Source organism: Kryptolebias marmoratus, linkage group LG6, assembly GCF_001649575.2.
Source record: "Kryptolebias marmoratus isolate JLee-2015 linkage group LG6, ASM164957v2, whole genome shotgun sequence".
Classification (NCBI taxonomy): Eukaryota; Metazoa; Chordata; class Actinopteri; order Cyprinodontiformes; family Rivulidae; genus Kryptolebias; species Kryptolebias marmoratus.
This window is the reverse complement of record NC_051435.1, coordinates 22,688,378-22,709,517: the sequence shown is the minus strand read 5'-3', so window position 1 is coordinate 22,709,517 and position 21,140 is coordinate 22,688,378. Positions and strand designations below refer to the sequence as shown.

The following is a 21,140-nucleotide window of genomic DNA, read 5'->3' as shown; positions in this document are numbered from 1 at the left end:
TTGGGAAAAACAAACAGAGGAATCTATACAATGGCATAATAGTTTATTTCAATTATACAGCTGTAAAATGACAGATAGTGCACACAAACTTCGAATAAATGCATCATTCTCTCACAAGCAGTATTCAAATCTGTATATTGGTGCTTATACTACGCTATTGGAAACAACAAAAGCAACTGTATGTGGAGAGAAAGAACAGTGTCCTTGTGTCCTTTTCCAGAATTACTGCACAATGAGAGCTATCTGGCTTATTAAATAAAAATCCCTCTATATGAACTTTAAAAGGTACAAGATGATGTTAATAAAAAGTTATGCTATGTTTTTTCCTGTAATCTGGCAGCATACATGTACAAAACTATTACCAAAAAGGGGAAACTGCTGTACATTTACTTAAAAGACACATGGCCGAAAAGTTGTGCAGAAGTAACTATGTATTTCCCACTGATCAGAACGTTTGAATGAAACTCAAATAAAAAATAACTAAGAAAGCTACAGCTGGACATATGGAAGAGGATTATGATTTGTTGCTACACCATGAAAGTGTTTTAGTAATTCTTTATTTTATAAAAATCTTTAGTGAAACAAAAATTTTTTTCTTTAGTGACATATATGCAATACTCTGAAATAAATAAATAAATGGAATGTAATCTGACTTACTGATAACAGAAATTCAAATATATTAAGTTTTTTTTTTAATTATCTTGGCGATATTTACATATGGAAGCCCTCTTTGCGTCACATACTAAAGTCCTCTTTGATTACCTCCAAATGACATCCTGCTCAATTCTTGACAGAAGAGAAGAAAAACATGCATGGGAAAAACACACTGGTGTAACCAATCAAGTCTACCTTCCTTCTTTTAGTACGTTTTTAATAACCACAGTAAATCATACACTCAAATTCCCGGGTAAGAAGATAAACGCTACACTTTCAGGTCTTAATGACCTCTCATTCCTGAGGTTTTGAGCTCTGAAATAGATCATATCCACATGAATTCTATGTAATTGAAAAAAAAAAGAGTAAAACTTAGAGAAAGAAAGCTACTGCATGAACTGAACAGAAAACAAAGCAAACTGCTTCAAAACAAATGACAAATCTATGGATTTTGGGAACGAGCTTTCACGATTTTGAACATTTTCTTTACACTCACATCGAGGACAGCGGCACAAACTTTAGTAGCATTAGAGACGCGTCATCTTCCGCTTCCATCAGCTCCTGGATATGTTCAAACAAGTTCTGTGCTATTCATTGCTGCAGAATAATGTCTGGCACTGGCTTCTGTCAGGCAGTGACATGGACTCACAGCCCCACCTACATGCTACAGTGACAGCTGAGTTAGCAGGAAGAGTCTAGTCCGCATACGTTCACTTGCTAGCTTACTTTACTTACATGCCATTAGTGGGGCACAATTATAAAAGTGTTTTAAATTTGACCTATTCTTTAAAAACATGAAGTTTGTTCTTGTGCTACATGTGCAGCCTGTTCACATCAAAGCAATGAAAAGATCCTCTTTGACAGCAGTCATGGCAAAAAGGGAGATGAGGTACTACACAGAAATAAGAGGTTGTTACAGTACACTAAAAATGTTGCAGATTTATTATAACGGAGCAGCTGATGTTGCCTCAGCTGTTCAGGATGTTCAGAGACAAAGATCTACACCTCAGAGCAGACAGGGGACTACAGCTTAAAGTCGGTGTCTGGAGTCCTGGCTGTAGCTTCCAGGAGATCCTCGATTACGGTGAGGCTTGTAAGAGTCCTGATAGGGGTCCTGGTAGTCCTCCTCCATCAGTGGAGAGTGGTCCCTGCTATGCTGCGAGCCAGAGGACAGACGGTTGCAGTTCTTCCGTGCTCGTTCGTTATGATAGTTCTCATCGGCAGGCATCAAGCTGTGGCGTTCAACGGGTGAATGGTCCGTTGTTGTGTGGTTGCTGTTTCGGTTTCTTTGGGCCTATTTGAGTGAAGAAGAAAAAAACAACAACAGACTTTAAAAGCTTAGTTTAGATCTTTAAAAGTGGAGTTTGATGGAAAGATTATGAACCGTTACCCACTGTAAATAGGTCTTTGAACGATCTCAGTTTGGTTAAATATAGTCTAATTCTGGCCAGACAGACAAGCTAATAGCTAGTCCGAGCGGGCCCAAAAACAAATTGGATTACTGCTGTGTTGAAGCAGCTCTAAACTGCTACTTCAACTTTATTTTAGAAACCTTTACGCTGCTTTCAATCTCAAATTACATGGTTATTCTGGCAGAAATATGAAATATTCTTGCAAAAAGTTCCCCAGGCTTCACCAGGAGTGCTAGTGCTGCCACTGCTATTTGGGCTAGCCAATAACCGTGGAATAAAAAACTGTGTAATGCTAAATTAACAGTGATAAGACGGTTTCTAAAGTAGAGCTCACATGAACATTGGCAAATAACTTAGAAGACCAAGTTTTAATCGACCTAACAAAACAGAAAAGTATGGGATAACTTTTTTCGCTAGCTCGATAACTTCACCTGAATGGCAGTAGGATATGGAGAGAGAGCCGTGGAGCCCAGATTGCGTCCCAGCAGGGGGTTGAGTGGCGTGCTAAGTGAAGTGTGTGTAGCGCGCCAGTAGGCCTCCAGGTATTCCGCCAGGTGTTCACAGGCATCTTCCAGCTGGTTCTCATCCAAAATGATATCAAACATCTCCTGAGGTGGGAGAGGGAGAAACGAGAAGTGCAGTTGGTGCATGCAAATTTCTCCACATGTTGTAAACTGAAAGTTAACTCAGCTTTCGCTGCGTCTTTAGATCTAAACGTGCGTTTAAAGTTGACTCACAGATGGACACTGGGATAGTTTTTCTGCTGCAACAAGCTGCACGTTCAAGTGTTTGCTTTGAGATTTTCCTCTTGATTTGATCAGCCGCTGCAGGACCTGTGGAATAAATACACAGTGGAAAAACACAATTGCGCATCTTTAACCGTGGAATTTGTCTGTTCGAAATAAAGAGAAAGAAAGAAAGAATAAAGACACAGTTACACCTGTTACATGCTAGTGTAAGAGAAGCGAGGCCAGTGAATTAAAGTGCTACATAGATTGATTTCTTCTATTTTTATTGTAAAACTTAAATAAAATAATTTAAAGGGGACCTATCATGCTTCCTTGAATAAGTCAGGATAGGTCTGTGGGCTATACAAAACATGTTCGTTACATTTAATACACAAAATCATTGTCAGATGTTGAGATTTCACCTGATCAGTTCTGCCTGTTTTGAGCTCATTTCAGAATGAGTTTTAGGGCTACGTCACTATTATGCAAATAAGCTGCTGTTGGCCACGCCCTCCCAACTCAGTGTCCCAACTCAAAACAAAAAAACTCACTGAAGGATTAAACATTGCGGATCTGATGCACATATATATCGTTTTAATTCAAACTCTGAGGATTCTGCTTCGCTTCCACCTCTGCGCCACAATCTGCTCAGCTTGAGTGCGGCAGAGTGTGCCGTGATGTGAAGTCCAGCAGCTGATATCAGCACAATAATTCAGCACACAGTCCGTTTTTGTTTTTTTTTCCCGCAAATGCAACCTTTTTTCTCACACTGTAGCTAATGGAGACTATCAATTTCAGTTTACTACAATTCCAGCAGTAAATGTGCAGATATTGTAGGTAATGTAATGTGAGACGCAGGACCCCTTCCTGATATGATTTGGGCAAACTACAACTTTTGTTTGGCAATATCATGAGGACGTTGCCATCAAAAATAAAATGAAGCCATGCAACTCTATTCTCTGTGACTGGGAGAACATGTATGGACACATGTTCTATATTGCAACCGACAAGAGAACATTTTCCTTTTCCAGCAGATATTGTTTAGCGGTAGAACCAGCAGAGCAAACGTGATGGTCTTCTTGTAATGAAGTGGGTGGACCTCCACTTGGGTTGCTAGGTGAGGGGCTGGGCCAGGCTCGGGGTTGCTAGGTAACAAGGATTGTGATGCAACAATCCCAAGGTTTTTGAAACAGGTCAAAAAACATTTATTTATTGTCAAAAAATGGCTGGGTGGGTTTTTTTTGTTTTTGCGCTTGGACTGTTTCTAGAAGCAGTAGATACCCAAATGGAAGTACAAAAACATGCAAAAAGTGACTTTTGCATAATAGGTCACTTTTGAAAAATAAAAGTAGTTAGTTTTTCTGGTTGTAGATGGTAACCATAAAGCTGCTGCCCGTTTAATAATTATACAGTATCCTACTAAAACAACAAATTTAGAAACATTTCTTTGGATGAGTCACTTCTATCCTTTACTATCTACTATCTTACCTTGGGTGATGAGACTTTAACATGGACAATGATGGGAGCTAAGGAGGTCTTGATAAGCTGAGCTGGGTGGTTAATGGTGTCTGCATCCAAAACCACCAGCTGTAGAGATCTGGCCAGCTCAAAGATCCTTTCTATTTCACTCTGGACCTCCGCTACAAGTAAATAAAGCAGCACAACAGTGAACAAGAAATCAAAAAAGGTAAACGCAAAACTGCCAAAACACCTACAAGACATCATGCACATCATTGAGTGAGACAGTTGCTGTAGCTTTACCAAGGCTGGAGCGGGTGTTGGATCTCTCAATGATGGCCCTCTTACTGGGGTTGTTAAGTACTGACCTCTTGGCCAATGATATGTCAGCTGTAACCCTTGTGATGGATATCCTGCAGCAAAGCAAAACATACGTATCACGGGGCGCACACTGGCAGCAGGATGATGGGTTTTCAAGAGACACTGCATCACTGTCACTGCTCACCTCCCATCAAACCTGTGCTTCAGGAAGTCAAACAGAGCTTTCTGCATCATATCTGTCACCTGCAGCAATGAAAAAAGATGGATGGCGGAGAGCAAACATGAAAAGGAAGGAGGAAGACAAAAGTAGACATAATCATGAGGTAATTAAAGACAACCAGGGGACAGGATCAAAGAGAAAATTTCATATAAAAGATGTCTATAGGAGCTTGTAATAGGCACATTTTTCCATTGTAGCAAATGAGAAAAACCAGGTTCCTATTATTCATTCTGATGATGCCCATTCAGGCTGCTGCTGAACCAGATCTGTGCATTACACACTTGACTGAGCTGTACTGTGCAAAGTGTTCCTCCCCCCCTCCTGTCTGATGAATGTGGGCTATATTAAATAATGTGATTAGGAGCAGCAGCGAGAGGTGCCAAAGAGACCAGTGCTCAGGTGAATAACTGAAGCACACAATCCAGCTTCTAATCTCGCTCGTGCCGATGAATGTAAGAGCCACTCTGGGGTCCTGATTTGAAGCAGAAATTACAGTTGAAAACCAGACAGGTGAAAAATAAATAGGGGGAAAAAAAGCAACGTTAAGGTTCTTAGACAGATGTTGGGTCATCATGTGCTGCAAGTGCAGCCACAGTGAGAATCTACAAGCCCTTGAGACTACTGGACAGATGGAGCAAGGTTCTTTAGTGTTTTGGCAGACTGTGCTGTCTTTTCATAACAGAGACATTGGTATGAAACGGGAGACAACTCCTTTTAGAGTATAAGATCAGAACAACTTCCTGTCAGGTTTTCAGCGACTCTTCCCCCCAACTGCCCAGGTGGACCCAAAACACTCCAACAAAATAACCCGTTCAGAACTAAAGCTTTGTTTTAGCTGCCTAAAACTTGAAGGGTTTCCTAAAATTATCAACTAAAAACCTTTTATTTCTCACCATCTGATAACACTGCAAATGGTGAGAAAACAGGAAAACTGAGAGACACCTTTATGCCTTTATTCTATAATTAATTTGCTTTTACATTTCATCAGTATTAGAGCTGTTGCCTCCCAGCAAGAAGGTTGCAGGATCACTTCCCGACCTGGGGCCTTTCTGGGTGGAGTTTGCATGTTCTCCCTGTGCACACGTGGGTTTACTCTGGGTACTCCGGTTTCCTCCCACAGACCAAAAACATGCATGTTAGGTTAATTGATGACTCTAAAATTGTCCCTAGGTGTGAGTGAGAGTGTGAATGGTTGTTTGTCTCGTTTGTCTCTATGTGGCCCTGCGATGGACTTGCAACCTGTCCAGGGTGTCCCCCGCCTCTCGCACAGTGACTGCTGGGGATAGGCACCAGCTCCCCGCGACCCGGAATGAAGAAGCGGGTAAAAGAAAATGGATGGATGGAAGGATTTCATCAGTAAAAAAGTAACCGAGTAATAAAAAATATTGAGGTTTGAACACATTATTCTGCTCTGATTTGTTGGTTATTTATTGTAATTTTGAGAATAAAATTGCCCCTACACACATGCAGCAAATAAATCAGATGTTCAACCAAGAATGAATAAATGTGTGAACACACAAAACCTGCAACACTTTCTGTTTATCTGTACTACATGTCACTTTGTTTACATAAATTAAACAGATATAAATGTTTGGAACATGGCGTGTTGTTGTCTTTTATTTCATTACATTCTAAAATTGATATGTTGTGGACATGCTGTGCCCATCTCCAGCAGCCAATGGGCAAAAGGCTAGGTACAAATAGACAAGACACAGGAAGGCCCAAACTGGGAGCTAAACTGGTGACTTTTTTGCTGCAAGGCAAAAGTACTGACCAACTGCACTGTTGTGTCACCCCCAGCCTTCCTTGTTTATAATGAATTATGCATGTTAACACTGCTTAAGCATATATACATAATCAGAATAATTAAATCACCATATAATCAGTAAATGTTACATCACATATTGGTTTTGTGCCGATGGCAGAAAAAATATCTATGTTCACAAAAAATACCCCCAAAAAAACAAATTCGTACTACTTGCATATTTTTAATAATTAATCCATTTCTTCTTAAAGCAGTAAACCAAAATAGTGGCCAGATTGAAAAAGATTTCGACATTTCCAAAAGGACAAGCCTTGCTTAACTCATTTCGCATCCTTTAATGCAGTCCACATTATTCTGTTTCTAATTTCAAACCTTGCTCCACTTTTTCAGACAGATGCGGTTTACCAAGAAGCCTGTTACCACGGCAACACCAGAAAGGGAGGCGAGGAGCGTGATTCCATGACAACTGACTTCAGCTCTACCACCACCTCCTTGGCCTCCTTCATTGTTTAAGCAGCCTTTCCAACTGATAATCGATGAGCACGCTTTTTCAACTTTTGTTGTTGCGTCTGTAAAAAAACAACAAATAAAAGTCCTCCTGCACGCTGCAAGCACGCCGCCTGCAATATTCTGAAACCATGTTAGCTATATATATAAAAAAAAAATCACAGACAGAAAGCTTAGATGTGGCGGTGGGGAAATGGCTGAGTCAGATAACTGGAGGGGCTGCTGAGTCTCACCTCATAACCTTTCAGGGATGGTCCCACCAGGACGACCGGCCTCATGGAGGGAACCACATCATATGGAGCGACGTGCTCAGCCTGGAGGGGTGGGAGCACACAGCCACAGTCAAGCTGTTATATTATATAAATGTCTACTCTGCTCTCCAGCTCACCATATAACATTTTCTACATAAAGTGTCTAAATGAAAGTGGAGGTCTGCAAAAAAGGGATAGTAATTGTGAAGCATCATGTGGAGTTCTGCAGACAGATTAGAAACAATAATATTTTACCAGTTCTCTTTGAAATAAAGTCTATTTCCGACTTGCTTGACTAGCTAAACGTAGTTTGAGTGATGGGAACAACAAAGTGGACTGATGCCATCTCAAAACAACTCCAATCGCAAAGGTTTTATTGCGGCTCGTAATCGCTATTTTATAAATCCCTCTGTCAGTTTTAGATTGTATTGTTATTCCAGCAGAAATATTATGACATTCCAACAGAAAGTGCCCCCAAGCTACGCAGGAAGGGCTACAGCTAGCTGCTGCTGCTATTTGAGCTTACAAAAAAAATTTTTTTAAGGAAAACAGCCATATTTTAGCAACGCCATCTCAAATCAAAACAAATTTCGCTAAGACATCACAATTATTTTTTTAAAAAGCAGCTTTTCAGACACATACTGTGGATAAAAACAATGAGATTATTTTTTTTTTAATGAATAAAGTGTATTGTTTTGTGATGGAGAAAGGTGCACAGAATAACAGAACAGAGAAGGAAATGCGAGGCATAAGAGCGGGAGAAGCTACTTATAATAAAAAATATATTTTTACAGAGAAAGTACTATATAGCCAGCAGTACAGGAAATTAGTTTTATTGTATTTACTTATTTTTACCATTATTCAGCCAGAGTTTAGAAAATGTATTTCAAACGTAGCTGTCTTTATGCTGCTCATAATAAATAAATGACAAAAAGTTGTTAAATCAGAAACCCCAAATTGATGTTTAGGGGTTCGGGCATTGAATTCAGAAGTCTTAAAAGCTGAAGAAAGAAACTGCTCTGAAGATTATCAGTCTGACAGTGGGTAACTGCCTGGGGTAGCAATGATCTTTTATTACCTCCGCTGAGGAGGTATCCGTCTGTCTGTTTTTCTGGAAAGACTAATGAACAGATTCTGATGAATTTTTTAGGGAATATTGGGGATGTCACAAGAAACAATTGATTAAATTTTGGTGGTGATCTGGCTCACGATTCAGATCAGAGTATTTTTTTTTAGTGACACTATGGCCTTGGCGGAGGTTTGCGCTCCCTGAGTGATTCTGGTTACCTTTGGGCTGAGTGCAGACCCCTCACATCATCTCACTGAGACATGGCAGAGGCTGTTCATTTGCTTCATGTTAACTCAAACTAAAACTTCACTAAATAATGTCTCCAACAAAGATATGCAAATAAAAAGAACATCTGTCATTTAAATTTTAACAAAAGTGTACACCTTTAAATTATACGCAGGACATCTTACAGCTTTATTACTTTCAAAAATTTGACTTTATTAATAATAAAAAGTATATTAAAAAAAGAAAAAAAACAAACAAAGCTAATGCAAATAAAGTTTCACATAACTGCATGTCTGAAGCAAATTAGAGTAGGTTGTCCATGATATCCTTTAAATAATGTACATATTAGGGGTGTAATGATACACAAAGTCAAACCACAGTTTGAACATATCTTAGTTTTGGGGTCACAGTGATGTGCAGGTTCAGTGCAACAGGAAAACAAAACAAATGCCAAATTACTCTAGTTTATTTTTTATCTATTTTTTTTTTTTGCTAGTTTTTTTTCTTCTTCTTTTTACGTGTTTCAAACAAACAAAAAATAAACCTTCCCAGAAGCAGAAACAGTAAAACAGACAAACCTCACTCTAGTGGGGAGGCTCTATAGCAGGGTTAGGTACCCCTGGTCCTGGAGAGCCACCATCCTGCATGTTTTACTTGTTTTCCTGCTCCAACACACCTGATTCAGTGGTTAAATCACCTCTTCATGTTCTGCAGAAGCCTGTTAATCACCCATTGATTCAAATCAGGTGTGTTGGAGCAGAGGAACAAGTAAAACATGCAGGATGGTGGCCCTCCAGGACCAGGATTGGAGACCCCTGATATACGGTTATGTGTTGCAAGATAGTGTTTCTTAATCGGTACAAATACATCAAATGGAAAAATATGTGATAAAGTTATGTCTGTGCAATACATGAATCTACATTTCCTGTAAAAATGGACCCAATTCCTTTTCACAAGAGTAGCTAATCATATTATAGAGAGTAAACAATTATTTAACATTCAGTTTTTGGATATTTAGTTTAAATATTTCGACCTTTTTTGAATTACATAAATGTTCTATAAGTGGCTAGACTTTTAGGTTTGATGAATGAACGCATGGTATGTTTAGAAAAAGTAGCATTTGTTTCAGTGGTTTCAACAACATTGCCATTCATCACACTCACCACTTTCTGCTTCTGTTTTCCTGAAGAAAAAAAAAAGAAAATGTAAATAAGTGCAAAAAAGGCAATAAGGTTAAACTGACAAACCAGAACATTACCAAATGAAAGCACATAAATTATGAAATTGTGAAATTGCCTGTGTAAAAAGACATCAGTGTTTCACATAAAACTGGACGGACCTGCAGAGTTTGGGTTTGGTTTAAATGTGCCGGACACCATTTCTCCCAGACTAGAGGAGGAATTGGCACTGGATTTACTGCTGCATCAATGACAAAAACAAAAGAAAAAACAGTTAACCCCCTTACATTTGAGACACAAAGTCTATTTTAGATTCTGAATCACATTAAAGAAAAAGAACTAGCAAAACCCAAAACATACTGTAGGTACTTCAGGCAGTAGTTTATACCATTTCTTGAAACTAAATAGCAAAAGAGAGCAGATTATTATTATTTTTATGTGCATTGAGAAGGTAATGAGGTACTGTTTAAGATGAGACATAAATACACATGACGGTGAGGCTATAGACTCGAATGCTTTCTTTTTGGACCAAACCACACATTTTAGCAAAATGACTGGAGGTGTAAAGTCTTATCTCACAGCATTGTCTCAGCATCACTAATCATTGTGTTGGCTAAAACCCAACAGCTCTATCTGATGGAAAATTCTTACTGTGGCTACCGTCCAGGCACCTCAGAAAGGCTGGACCACACAGCACAACTTTGGATGTCATCCACAGATTTCTTGCTCATCTCCGGGCTCAACTGCCAGCCTCTACTCATCCTTAAAGTGTCTGTCTAAACACAAATCTAAACTCCAACTCTCTCTATCGCTTTTGATCTGCCACTTGTTCATTGTCTGCCACTGCTGATTCTGCCACTGTCAGCTGTTTAATCATCCCACATTCAGTCATTCTCTTCTGCTCACCTATGGAAGCGTCCTCTCTTCTGTTCCTGCTGAAGTCGAATGTTTTCCAGCTTCAGTGGGCTCGGGATGAAGCCAATGTCACAACCCTCTTTCACCAGGCGGCCGATCCACCAGTCATTGCTGTACTTCTGTAAAAAAAAATGAGATAACGATGTAAAATTGGCTCCAGAAACAACGTGGAGTGACTGCTCAAGCCAAGAAAGATTTTCCTAAATACAAACCGAACTCCCAAAATCTATCTTTTTTTTTTTTCCCTTCATGAAAACAAAAGCTAGACCTAAAGCAACTGAAATAGCCAAAGACTAACATGGCTCGAAGCAAGGAGCAGTTCTGGATTTTGGTTTATTTCAAAGGCTGAAGCAAAAATGAACGTACAGCCTTGAAGCCAAAATGTATGACACACCAGTGATGTTCTTTCTAAGTAAGAGGCCAAACTCCAATTTTTGCTTAGGATTATATTATGCATAAAGACACAATATAATGAGATTACTTTATTTTAGAAGCTGCAGTTTTTTTGGCCAATATGTAGTTTCTCAATATTTTTATTTATCCAAATGTTTTTAAGCCCTTTTCACACTGGATGACAACCCTGCTACGTTTTGCATGACCTACCCAACCTACAGTCATGGGAAATACAGTAGACAGTACATCCTCTGTCATTTCTGGGGTTTTAGGTTTCAGGACATAATAAAAATGATCTCGTTTTGGTTCTAAAGTTATTCAAATCTAAATTCAATTGTGCAAAAACACACACACCAGATTCCACCATGCCATTATTTATCAAACAAAATAAAAAAATCTGTGTGAAAAACTAAAGTCTACCCCATGTTTGAACAGCTTTAAGAACCACCTTTAGCAGCAATAAATTGAACCTGTCATGTTCTGTGTGACTTTATCATTCGCTCACATGGTTGTAGAGGAACTTTGGTCCGTTGCTCTTTTCCACACTTTATCAGCTCACTGAGGTTTGCAGACCTTTGTTTCTGCACAGCTCTCCTAAGGTGCTGCTTCGGCATTTCAGTCCAGCTGAGGCCTAGACTTTGCAGCACCTCGAGTCTTTTTTTTAACCACTCTGTTGTAGATTTGCTGCTGTGTTCGGAATTATTGTATAGTTTGGTCCAAGCATCAGCTGTCAGACAGCTGGCCTCATATTTGACTCCAGAATACTTTGGTTTCCAGAGGATTTTATGGTCAGCACAATAATTGAAAGGTTTGCTGAACAAGCCCGAATCATCAGCCCTCCACCACCATGCTTGACAGTTAGCATGACCATGATAAAAACAACTGCTTCTTGCTTTGCGTTCAAAACACGAATGAAATACACCTGAGCCTAGCATATTTATTAGTGCATGTAGGGCATGACCTGGTTTTTGCAGCTCTAAGATGAGAGTGTGGGGCAATCCTGTTGGTTGCAGTGAGAGCAGCTCAAGACTGTGATGCAATTTGCAGCTCCGCCACAAAGAATTTTGAAACTACTAAACTTGGAGAACTGCCAGCATGGGGTGGACAAAATTGGGTTGAGCCTTATACAAATTCTTGACAACCAAGCCAAGACAACGTGTAACGGACTGTAAACTATTCAAATGAATTGTGTAAATTTAAAATGAATTTCCAAATTGTGTAGATTGTTTATAGATGTTTGTTTGCTTTGATTGACTCTGTGTTGGTTGTTTATAAATATATGTTTTTTTTTATGTCATGGTATTTTAGTGTTCAATGAGTTGTTTTTGTACCTCACAGGATGCCATAGCAAATAAGGGCTGGCCTTATAAAAGCTGGAAGCAGTCAGTTGCACTAAGGAATGGCTTGAAAACAACTGTTGGCAGGATTCAAATAGTTGCTGCGTAAAAGAAACAGCGAGGTACGTTTTGTTTGTTGTTTGTATTATGAGCCCGTGTTCTTGTATCTTAATGTTTGTATATGTTTTAGTTTTCACGATGATCATGGTGATCCAGATTGAAGAGAAAATAAAGCACCTGAAAATCACCCATCTGGGCTGCGCTGAATGTTGTTTAACACCAAGTGTGTGAGTCCCACATCTTGGACGCCACCATTTTCCCCCCATACACAATCCAGGACCTTCTGTCATGAATTCAAGTATTTTTGGAGTTTATCTTTGGCTTTGGTTCTTGGTTCTTCGTTTTTCTGTTTCAGGGGTTATGTTTTCTTGTTTCTGATTCATGGTTCTGTTTGAGTTTAATTTTATTTTGTTATTTATTTATTTATTTTGTTCCTTGTGTCTTTGTTTCCTGTCATCATTCACTTCTCCTCTGTTTATCTCTTGTCTTCCTGCCATGCCCATCGCCACCTGTTCCAAGTTGTTGTCACTCACCTTTGCCCACTTCCCCTAATTACGCTCTGCTTTAAAACCTGGTCACTTTCTCCACTTCCTCACTGGTCCATTGTCTCCTTTACATGCCATCTGGTTATCCTTCCATGTCTTGCCTTGCCTTGTCTTGTCTTGTTTTGTTACAGTTTGTTTTACTGCCCCACCAGCCTTTTGTTTTCGTTCTTCTATTTAAAAAGAATTGTTTAATTTTTTTTTCCAAGAACAAGGATGAGTCTGCGTATTGGGTTCGCCACTCTCTCCACCCCTCATGACACCTTCATAAGCTTCCACCATGATAATAAACTACCACAGCTTCTCTCCAGAGGTTTTGTGCTTGCTCAAAACCATTGTTGACCTATCGTATCTGATCATGCCTACTGTGTTCCTATTACCTGAAGAATTTGCCAAGATCCTACAAAGCCCATTCACATTCTGACTAAAGCAGGACTGCCATCTAGTGCAAAAGGGGGCCTTAACTCAGAAGTGACTATTTATTTTATCTACCAAAGACAGGAAAGAAATTTGTGACAAATTCTATAATCAGCAAGAACAAGAATAGTTTTGTGTAAAAAAAAAAAAAAAAGGGCTGAATGTTATTTAAAAATAACCAATGTTGTGTGTTTTAAGTGCCATTTATCCAGAGTAAATTAGCACCCCCCACACTCACCTTTTATTTAAAACTACAATTTACCACTGTGAACTGATGCATTTGTTGTGCATGTTTGTATGAGATTTGGCTCGAAAAGATCTTTCCCTGCTGTTAAAAAATATACAGCGAAGACCAAATTCAGGCCTCCATAAAGGGCCACAGGTATAGCATTACCAAACTGCAAGTGAACGGCACCTCTTTGATGTGCAGGAAGTCCTTGGCATCAAAAGAGACAGCAGTGCCAGGCACAGGAACATCCTCATCCAACGCACCGCAGTAACTGACGTTGGTCCTCACAGCAAACGCAACAGCTTTACTCTGCAACACAGACATAGGAAATATGGCACCGATATGGCCAGGTGGCAAAATAAATGTATACCAGAGAAGATTTTAGACAGTATTCAACAATGAAACTTTTTAACTTAAACATTTATAAAAAAAAAATGAATGAGAAACAGCACAAACATGAACACAGAGACAGAGATAGCCTGTTTCCTCTCTGCAGTTTTTTTTTTCCCACCAGCAGTGTGCTCATCCATCTGCAGCATCACACATGCAGCAACCCTGCCCCGCAGTGAGGAGTGGGCGCTGCTGAAGAAAAAGCTATTTCAGGCTTCCTGACAACGGTGGCAACAAGACAGCAGCGGCACTGATCGTACCAGATCCTCGGAACACGGCAGGGAGGGAGAGCGGGTCTCAGTCCAAGACCAAAAAGCTCTGATACAAAGACCGGCACCCATTTTCTGCAGTGAGCTGCACAACTAGATCAGAATATTTGTCTATTTTTACATATAATGACTTGTTTATGTAACTATAATAACTGTTTTAGCAAAAGATCGTAGTGTTCTGTTGACATCTGGCAAGTTAACCTTGTAGAATAATTAAAATAAAATGCAGGAATTGGCATATTATTTCAAGTTTAGGTTTATTTAACTAAAAACAATGCAATGAAAACATCAAATATTCAACTGTTATAAACAGTTATAAACAGACACTAACTACAGGTATACAAAAGGTTTGAGGACATGTTTGTTACGTTCTAGTATTGCCTCTTTTTTAACAGTGAAAGTTCTCAAAATAGTTTCACATTTTCTTCCTCAGACTTAATATTTTTAAGCTACTCAACTTATTACCTCTTATAGTATTGTAGGTGGCTCATTTAAGTACCCAAAACACATTTAATTTTAGTTTTTCTTGTCTCATGTTTAAGTTTTCTTTCATAAAACATAATGTCTTCAAAAATATTATAGAGTAAAAAAAACAATGTTTATTTTAGGTTTAGACAAAGCCATGCTTACAGGTTTCATATATGCAATGTATAATAAATCGTCTGCTCATATGCATTTTTTTTTTTGGCCATTTTTATAAAGTATTTAACATTCACATAAAGCTGCTCTATGATGTGCTGAAACTTCTATTTGAGGGATTTATTTGCAGCCTGCTTATCCATTTCTGAAAGACGGGAAAAAATTTTTTTTACACTTTTAAAGACAGAAACCCTTAACACTCAACTGTAGCTGTGGGAAAAATGATCTCCGAATGTGATTTCTTTTATATTCTGTTTGTGAGCACAGATTTTCTGTTCTCGTTGCACATGAGATGTGCGGTTCAGTAAGGAGCAGGACTGCTTTGTAAACATTTCTGAGCGAAACTGACCTTTGCCCTCTCCAGCTGAACGGCGGCCTGCTGCTCCCTCTCCTGCCGGCCGCCCTCCTTCTCCTCCTCCAGGGACACATCCGAGTCAGACGGTCGGCTTGTGTAGGAATCAGCTGAGCCCTGCAGAACAAGTGAACAACTTGTTACTAGAAAGAAATGCTTTGGGTGTAAAACAGATTATCCTGAAATTACAAAGTATTAAATATATGAGTAATTTTAATCTAAATGCAACCAAATGCAGGACATCACATGAGCCTGTTTCTTGAAATCACAGCGACAACAGAGTGAGGAGGAGTGTGTGTTTGTGTGTTGTTTTGGGGGTGTTTCTGTGTCACACACATAGTTGTCTTATTTTTTCACACAAAGACCAAAGGCTGACAAATTAAAGATGATGAAACGGTTGAGAGGGAAGGCTCAGAAAGACTGCTTCTATTTCTGTGGATACAATCAAAATCAACAAGGACCAACAAAAAAAAGATAAAAAATTCTGTTTTATTTTGTTCTACAATAAGAAAATTTGAGGAAATAATTCATGTAAAGGGTTTCCTCTGACACCTTAGGAAAAATATGTCAATACTAAGCCTTGAATCAATGACAGGGTGACTCCCTAAACGGACCTCTGTGCGCTCTACAATCGCAAAAATCACACCAAGACTTTCAGTTCAGAGCTATGAGTGACATGCCCCAATGTAAATATAGTCATCTTTTCATATAAATAAGTAATATTCAGTTGTTCCAGTTTGTTTCGATATGTGCCATCAGAAATTGCTTAACCTTTACCCCGAATGAAACTTATGCCACATTGATGGTTCATAAATTAATTTTGAGACAGTCATTTTGTTCATAAAACTCTCTGCAGATATGGAAAAAAAAAGTGAGAAGCAGACTGAGGGAAAAAATGGATAATGACACAGGCAGCACAGAAAGAACTAAAATCAGAAACACACAAGAATAAATCCCATAATAAAGAACAGGAACACAAAGACGGAAACACAGAACCCATGAAACTGACAGAAAATGAAAACAGAACTACAAATGGACAAAGGCCACAAAGGAAACTGAACTCTAGAAGCACATAGGACAGACCACATAAAGACACAAGACTTGAGAATGACATAGACACACAGGACCCCTGACGAAGGCAGAACCCAAGAAACACAAACCACACAGGAACCATGCACAGAACTACAGATAAACATGAATGTAAACCGATCCACTAGAACCACCAAAAACACAACCAAGATGACTTTAAAAAATCCAACCAGAAAAACCCATGAGACAACAAAAATACCCAGATCCTGAAATGGCCAAAATATGCTTACTATGTACTAAAGAGCACACGTTGTGTTTTAGCATTTCCATTTCCTGTTTCATTTTGACATGTTGTGTTTTACATCTTTTTTTTCTACAACTAATAACGACCAGATTTTTGCTGAGTGCCATTTGAATGTAACTGGTATTTAAACGTCATTTCATTTTCTTTTTCTGTCACTTCAAAACTAAAATAAGCTCCTTCTTCTATCACAGAAACAGGTAATGGACTGCCTGAAGTACAAATCAAATCTTTTGTGGAGTGATTCACCACCAGTGGGCTCACCTTCAGAGCTCCTCGTCGTAAATTTTCGAAGTCATAAACTTTAGAGATATGATGATGCCCCAAAATGATACCTCTCTATCCGGCGTAATAAAGGTGGAAAGTGCTGTATGTGTTGTTTAGCTGAGATCTGGTGTTGTTATGTGATTTGGTGAGTGGTGGGATACCCCCACTGCCTCGGGCTGAAGATCAGTCTCATATTATCACTTTCAGTGAAGTCATTGCCTTCCTAACTCACCCGCTCCCTGAATCCTTGTTATCTACGAGTGAGTGGCTGTTGTGTGAAAGAAGCAGTAAAAACGCCCACCTATTTATTCATGGAAGAAAGGGAGAGTGGGAACTATAAAGACAGCAGGACAACCAGCTGAGGAAATGTGCAAACATAAACAGAAGCAACAGTGGATGCACGCCTGCTTGGGGGGCAATTTCCCAAGGAACTAGGAGCTACTTTGGCCTTCTTCAATAAAAGAATCTGCAACCACCTCACACTTTACAATTCTTGACCAATCAGTGTAGGATGGGCTTTCAGGAGGGGCACCATACAAAGACAGAAACTTAAACAAAGGCCTTGAGAATTAAGGTGACAGAAGGTGCAGCAGAAACGAACAGTACAATAACTATAATTTAAAAAAATCCATGTCTATAGTGCATATCCAACCCTACCATGTACGCTCACAATTACACCACACCCCAGGCTCTGCCCTGGTTCGACATGTCAGGTTAATAGGCTAGTACAGCACACTATGCTAACACAGTGCTATTGCACAAAAGGCATATATTTTTGACACTGAATCAGCTATAAGGAACAAGCTTATCATTACAGCCAAGATATTTAATGTTTTGCTGAGTATTAAAGCAGAACTGAAGTGTTTTGAAGCCTACATCAGTTGAAAGAAAATCATAAAATATGCTTGTTGTAAAACTTTCAACAGAAAACAAAAAAAAAGTATGTATTTTTTTTAAATACTAAACATTGAAGAAACTACTCAGGTGTTTTTGGCTTTTTTCGTAAATCCAATGTGCGATTAAACAAATATCATAGTCTAAAAGGGCTGCTAATTAATTTATTCTGGTGTGAGAGTTTATAAACTCTACCCTTAAGCCCGCTCATGTTTTTAATGAGTTAGCATTGAGTTAGCTTCAAGTTAGCAACATTAGCTCTCTCCTGCCATCTTTATGTTGACTTGCAGTGTTATGTGCTGATGTCATGACAACGATCTGGGGGTAATGGGTTCTCACTGGTCCACGTTCCCAACTTGGTCATTATGTGTCGTTTTGTTGGTCATGACGGACCTTGTGATCATCAGAATCAGAATCTGAATCTGAAGAGTTTTCACTAGATTATGGAGATCCAGCCGTCGGTTCAGGTTCATACTGTTATGGTTGTATATCCCTTACCTCCCTGAAGTCTTTCGGTATTTATTTGTATTAAAAAAGGGGCTTTTTCTTCCATTTTCACTAATAAACAATGGGACAGTAACCGCATTCTTGTTTCTTCAGCCAGCCGGGGGACTGCGCACGTCATAAACGGGGACGGCAACTCCACCGCCCAAATTACTCCACTTTGGCATTTATTGACTAAAATGCTGAAAATAAGTTATCTAAGTTATAGGTCAGAGAAATGAGTCCTTGGAATGTTTTGTGGAAGTGTTTCACTAAATGACATTAATGAAATGTCAATATTTTGAGATTTGATTTCCGTACTCCTTTAAACCTAAATTACCATGGCTAAAAAGTCAGTACTATATTACTCCTATTATATCTGTGTAAGTATGCCAATCATTTGTAAAATGGGACTAAATTTCTTACTGAAGTCAGTACCTTAAAAATTGTGGCACAAATCAGTGTTGCATTATTGCAAAAGGATGCCCTGTGCCACTGGACTGTCTTCTAAAGTAGACATTGTTGTTGCTGTACTTTTTTTCCAGCCCAGCATTTTTGTTTGCACATAATGACTGTTTGCTCAACTTGCTATCATTTTGGAGACGCATAAAATCAAATTTTAAGAACCTGTGTGCAATGAAAACCTCATGCAGACCTTTAGAGGCCACTTAAGGAACTGGTGGAAGCCCCAGCGTAGGAGCCACTGCAGTAAATACATCATCACAGATGTTTCGATTTACAGCTCCTAATGCCCCCATTTTCAAAAAGTGCTGGCCTATGGATTGTTCAAATTACTCACACAGCAATAATGTCTGTCTTGGCTGTGAGGATTTCACCTTTGGCTGACTGCTGCTGTAACTGTTTGTGTTGCCAGGTGGGAGAGCCAGACTCAGGTCCCATTTGATCCATCCAGACCCAAACACTACTCAAAAACATCTCTGTGTTTGTGCACTGTGCACAATAAAAGTATGGAGTCAAGGTGGTATATATTTGTTAAGTGTTTCTCTTTGTTTAATTAAAAGTACCTTTCAGGGACGGCTGGTATCAGTGAGCTAGTAGGGCTAAGCCCTCCCTGGTGTTTACAATATAAATGTTAAAATACCTAATAAACACAAATTAAAAATATTGTATCACATTTTGTGAAATTTACAACAAAACTGGTGCCAAACAGTCTCGAGAAAATCCCAAAGTCTTTCCAAAGGGCTAACTTTTTACAGCCCCGTTCAGCCCTTGTCTTGCGTGGTACAGAATGATTGACAGGCGTCTTGTCCCGCCCCCTCGGTTTGCTGCTCATTTGGGCTAATTTAGTTCAGCCCAGGGTCAGCCCAAGGCCTCAGGCTTTAGCCAATAAGGGTGGACGTACAATAACGTGCCTCGAGCGCGAGTGTACGTGGGCATGGTTTATTGTGGTCTGAGATAATTCAAATTCAAATTCAATTCAAAAATACGTTATTCATCCCAAAGGGAAATTAAATGTTGTTGTAGCTCATAATCCTAGTTTTGTTAAAGAGTTGTTATAGATGCTGATGGCTGTCGGCAGGAAGGGTCTCTTGTAGCGGTCTGTCCCGATTTGTCTTCAGTCCTGGTGTCCTCAAAGAGTCCCACCAGGTGAGCCTTGCTGGCCTCCTGCAGAGCCATGATGGCCGAGCTCTGGAAGCACAGATCAGTCTTGAAGTCCTGGGCGATCTCCTGGAAAAGGTGCTAGAAGGGCAGCTTCTGGATGAGCAGCTCGGTGGACTTCTGGTGATGGTGGATCTCCCTGAGAGCCACGGTCTCGGGCCTGTAGCGGTGAGGCTTCTTCACTCCGCCGGTGGTCGGGGCGCTCCTGCGGGCAGCTTTGGTGGCGAGCTGCTTCCTGGGAGCTTTACCTCCGGTGGATTTATGGGCACTCTGATTGGTTTTGGCCATGACTGGACTTCAGAGTTCTTCACATTTAACACTTGTTGTCATGGTTACGCATCATAACAACATGTTCAAAAGTAAAAAGGCTTTAGTAAAAATCCTTCCAGCTGCACAACATCCGATACCAGGGAAAGTAATCATCCAAAAAAAAAGAGGAATAAAGTTTTCAAAAGCAGTATCTCAGAATGAATGGAACAGAGCTACTCCAACATGCAGCCACCTTGAGCGGCGCAATTCTAGAAGCATAAGTGCAATGAAGAGAAGAATAAATGCAATGGCGAGCAAGATAAACATAAACAAAGTGAATTATTTAATTTCTCGCCCGTTTTCCTTAATGTCTTTGGGGGACAAACCGGAAGTGAAGAGGTTGGAGGCGGATAGACCCAAGGATATTCAAAGTTTTCCTGTGACCTGGTTTCAGTGAAAGGACTGGCTAATAGCAAGTGTAGCTAACAGATCTTTAACAAGGTGGTTATTAACATTTTTGGATCCCAGAAAAGTTGTTGGAGTGAGCTTCTCTTTAAATAAGGTAGGATTCATTTTAAAAAAAAGAAGCACTTTCCGATAATGCATGTCTTATTTGATTTTACCTTATCGGTGTCATTAGTAATTGTGTCAAAGAGTGTGGTGCAGTGTTATGCAAAGCTGTTTGACTGGGAAAAATCATCTGAAATAATTGTAGCTGAAACTCGGAAAATTGAGAGAGGCTTTGTGTGAGCTTGGTTTTTGGTGGTTTGTTTTGTGTTGTCTATGTGATAAAAAAGGACATGATGTCAATTTTCAGCAGATTTTCTTTATTTCAAATTGGATGCTTCTGTCATTGAAATCCAAACTGCAGCATTTTATTATACATCTATTAGCCCACCCTACAAATATCACCACCAGCCGCCACTGGTGCCTTTAAAAGAAAGGTGAGTGTGTGAAGCAACATTT

The 21,140-nt window shown here is 39.5% G+C and overlaps 1 protein-coding gene across 3 annotated transcripts in view; it reads right to left on the bottom strand.

Annotated features, from left to right (window-relative positions):
* Nucleotides 1–28: 28 nt before the first annotated feature.
* The window catches only part of cacnb4a (calcium channel, voltage-dependent, beta 4a subunit), a 40,039-nt gene continuing 18,927 nt past the window's right edge, over nucleotides 29–21,140 (bottom strand). For 2 of the 3 annotated variants that reach the window (XM_017421155.3, XM_017421157.3), the window contains 12 exons: nucleotides 15,329–15,448; nucleotides 13,868–13,990; nucleotides 10,695–10,822; nucleotides 9,950–10,029; nucleotides 9,774–9,793; nucleotides 7,299–7,379; nucleotides 4,758–4,816; nucleotides 4,556–4,665; nucleotides 4,283–4,434; nucleotides 2,804–2,899; nucleotides 2,498–2,674; nucleotides 29–1,948 (listed from right to left, as the gene is read on the bottom strand). In XM_017421155.3, the coding sequence (XP_017276644.1) occupies nucleotides 1,685–1,948; nucleotides 2,498–2,674; nucleotides 2,804–2,899; nucleotides 4,283–4,434; nucleotides 4,556–4,665; nucleotides 4,758–4,816; nucleotides 7,299–7,379; nucleotides 9,774–9,793; nucleotides 9,950–10,029; nucleotides 10,695–10,822; nucleotides 13,868–13,990; nucleotides 15,329–15,448 (1,410 nt within the window). In that variant the 3' untranslated portion in view covers nucleotides 29–1,684. The remainder of the gene's footprint in view (nucleotides 1,949–2,497; nucleotides 2,675–2,803; nucleotides 2,900–4,282; nucleotides 4,435–4,555; nucleotides 4,666–4,757; nucleotides 4,817–7,298; nucleotides 7,380–9,773; nucleotides 9,794–9,949; nucleotides 10,030–10,694; nucleotides 10,823–13,867; nucleotides 13,991–15,328; nucleotides 15,449–21,140) is intronic. The other variant, XM_025006978.2, reaches the window with a different exon arrangement.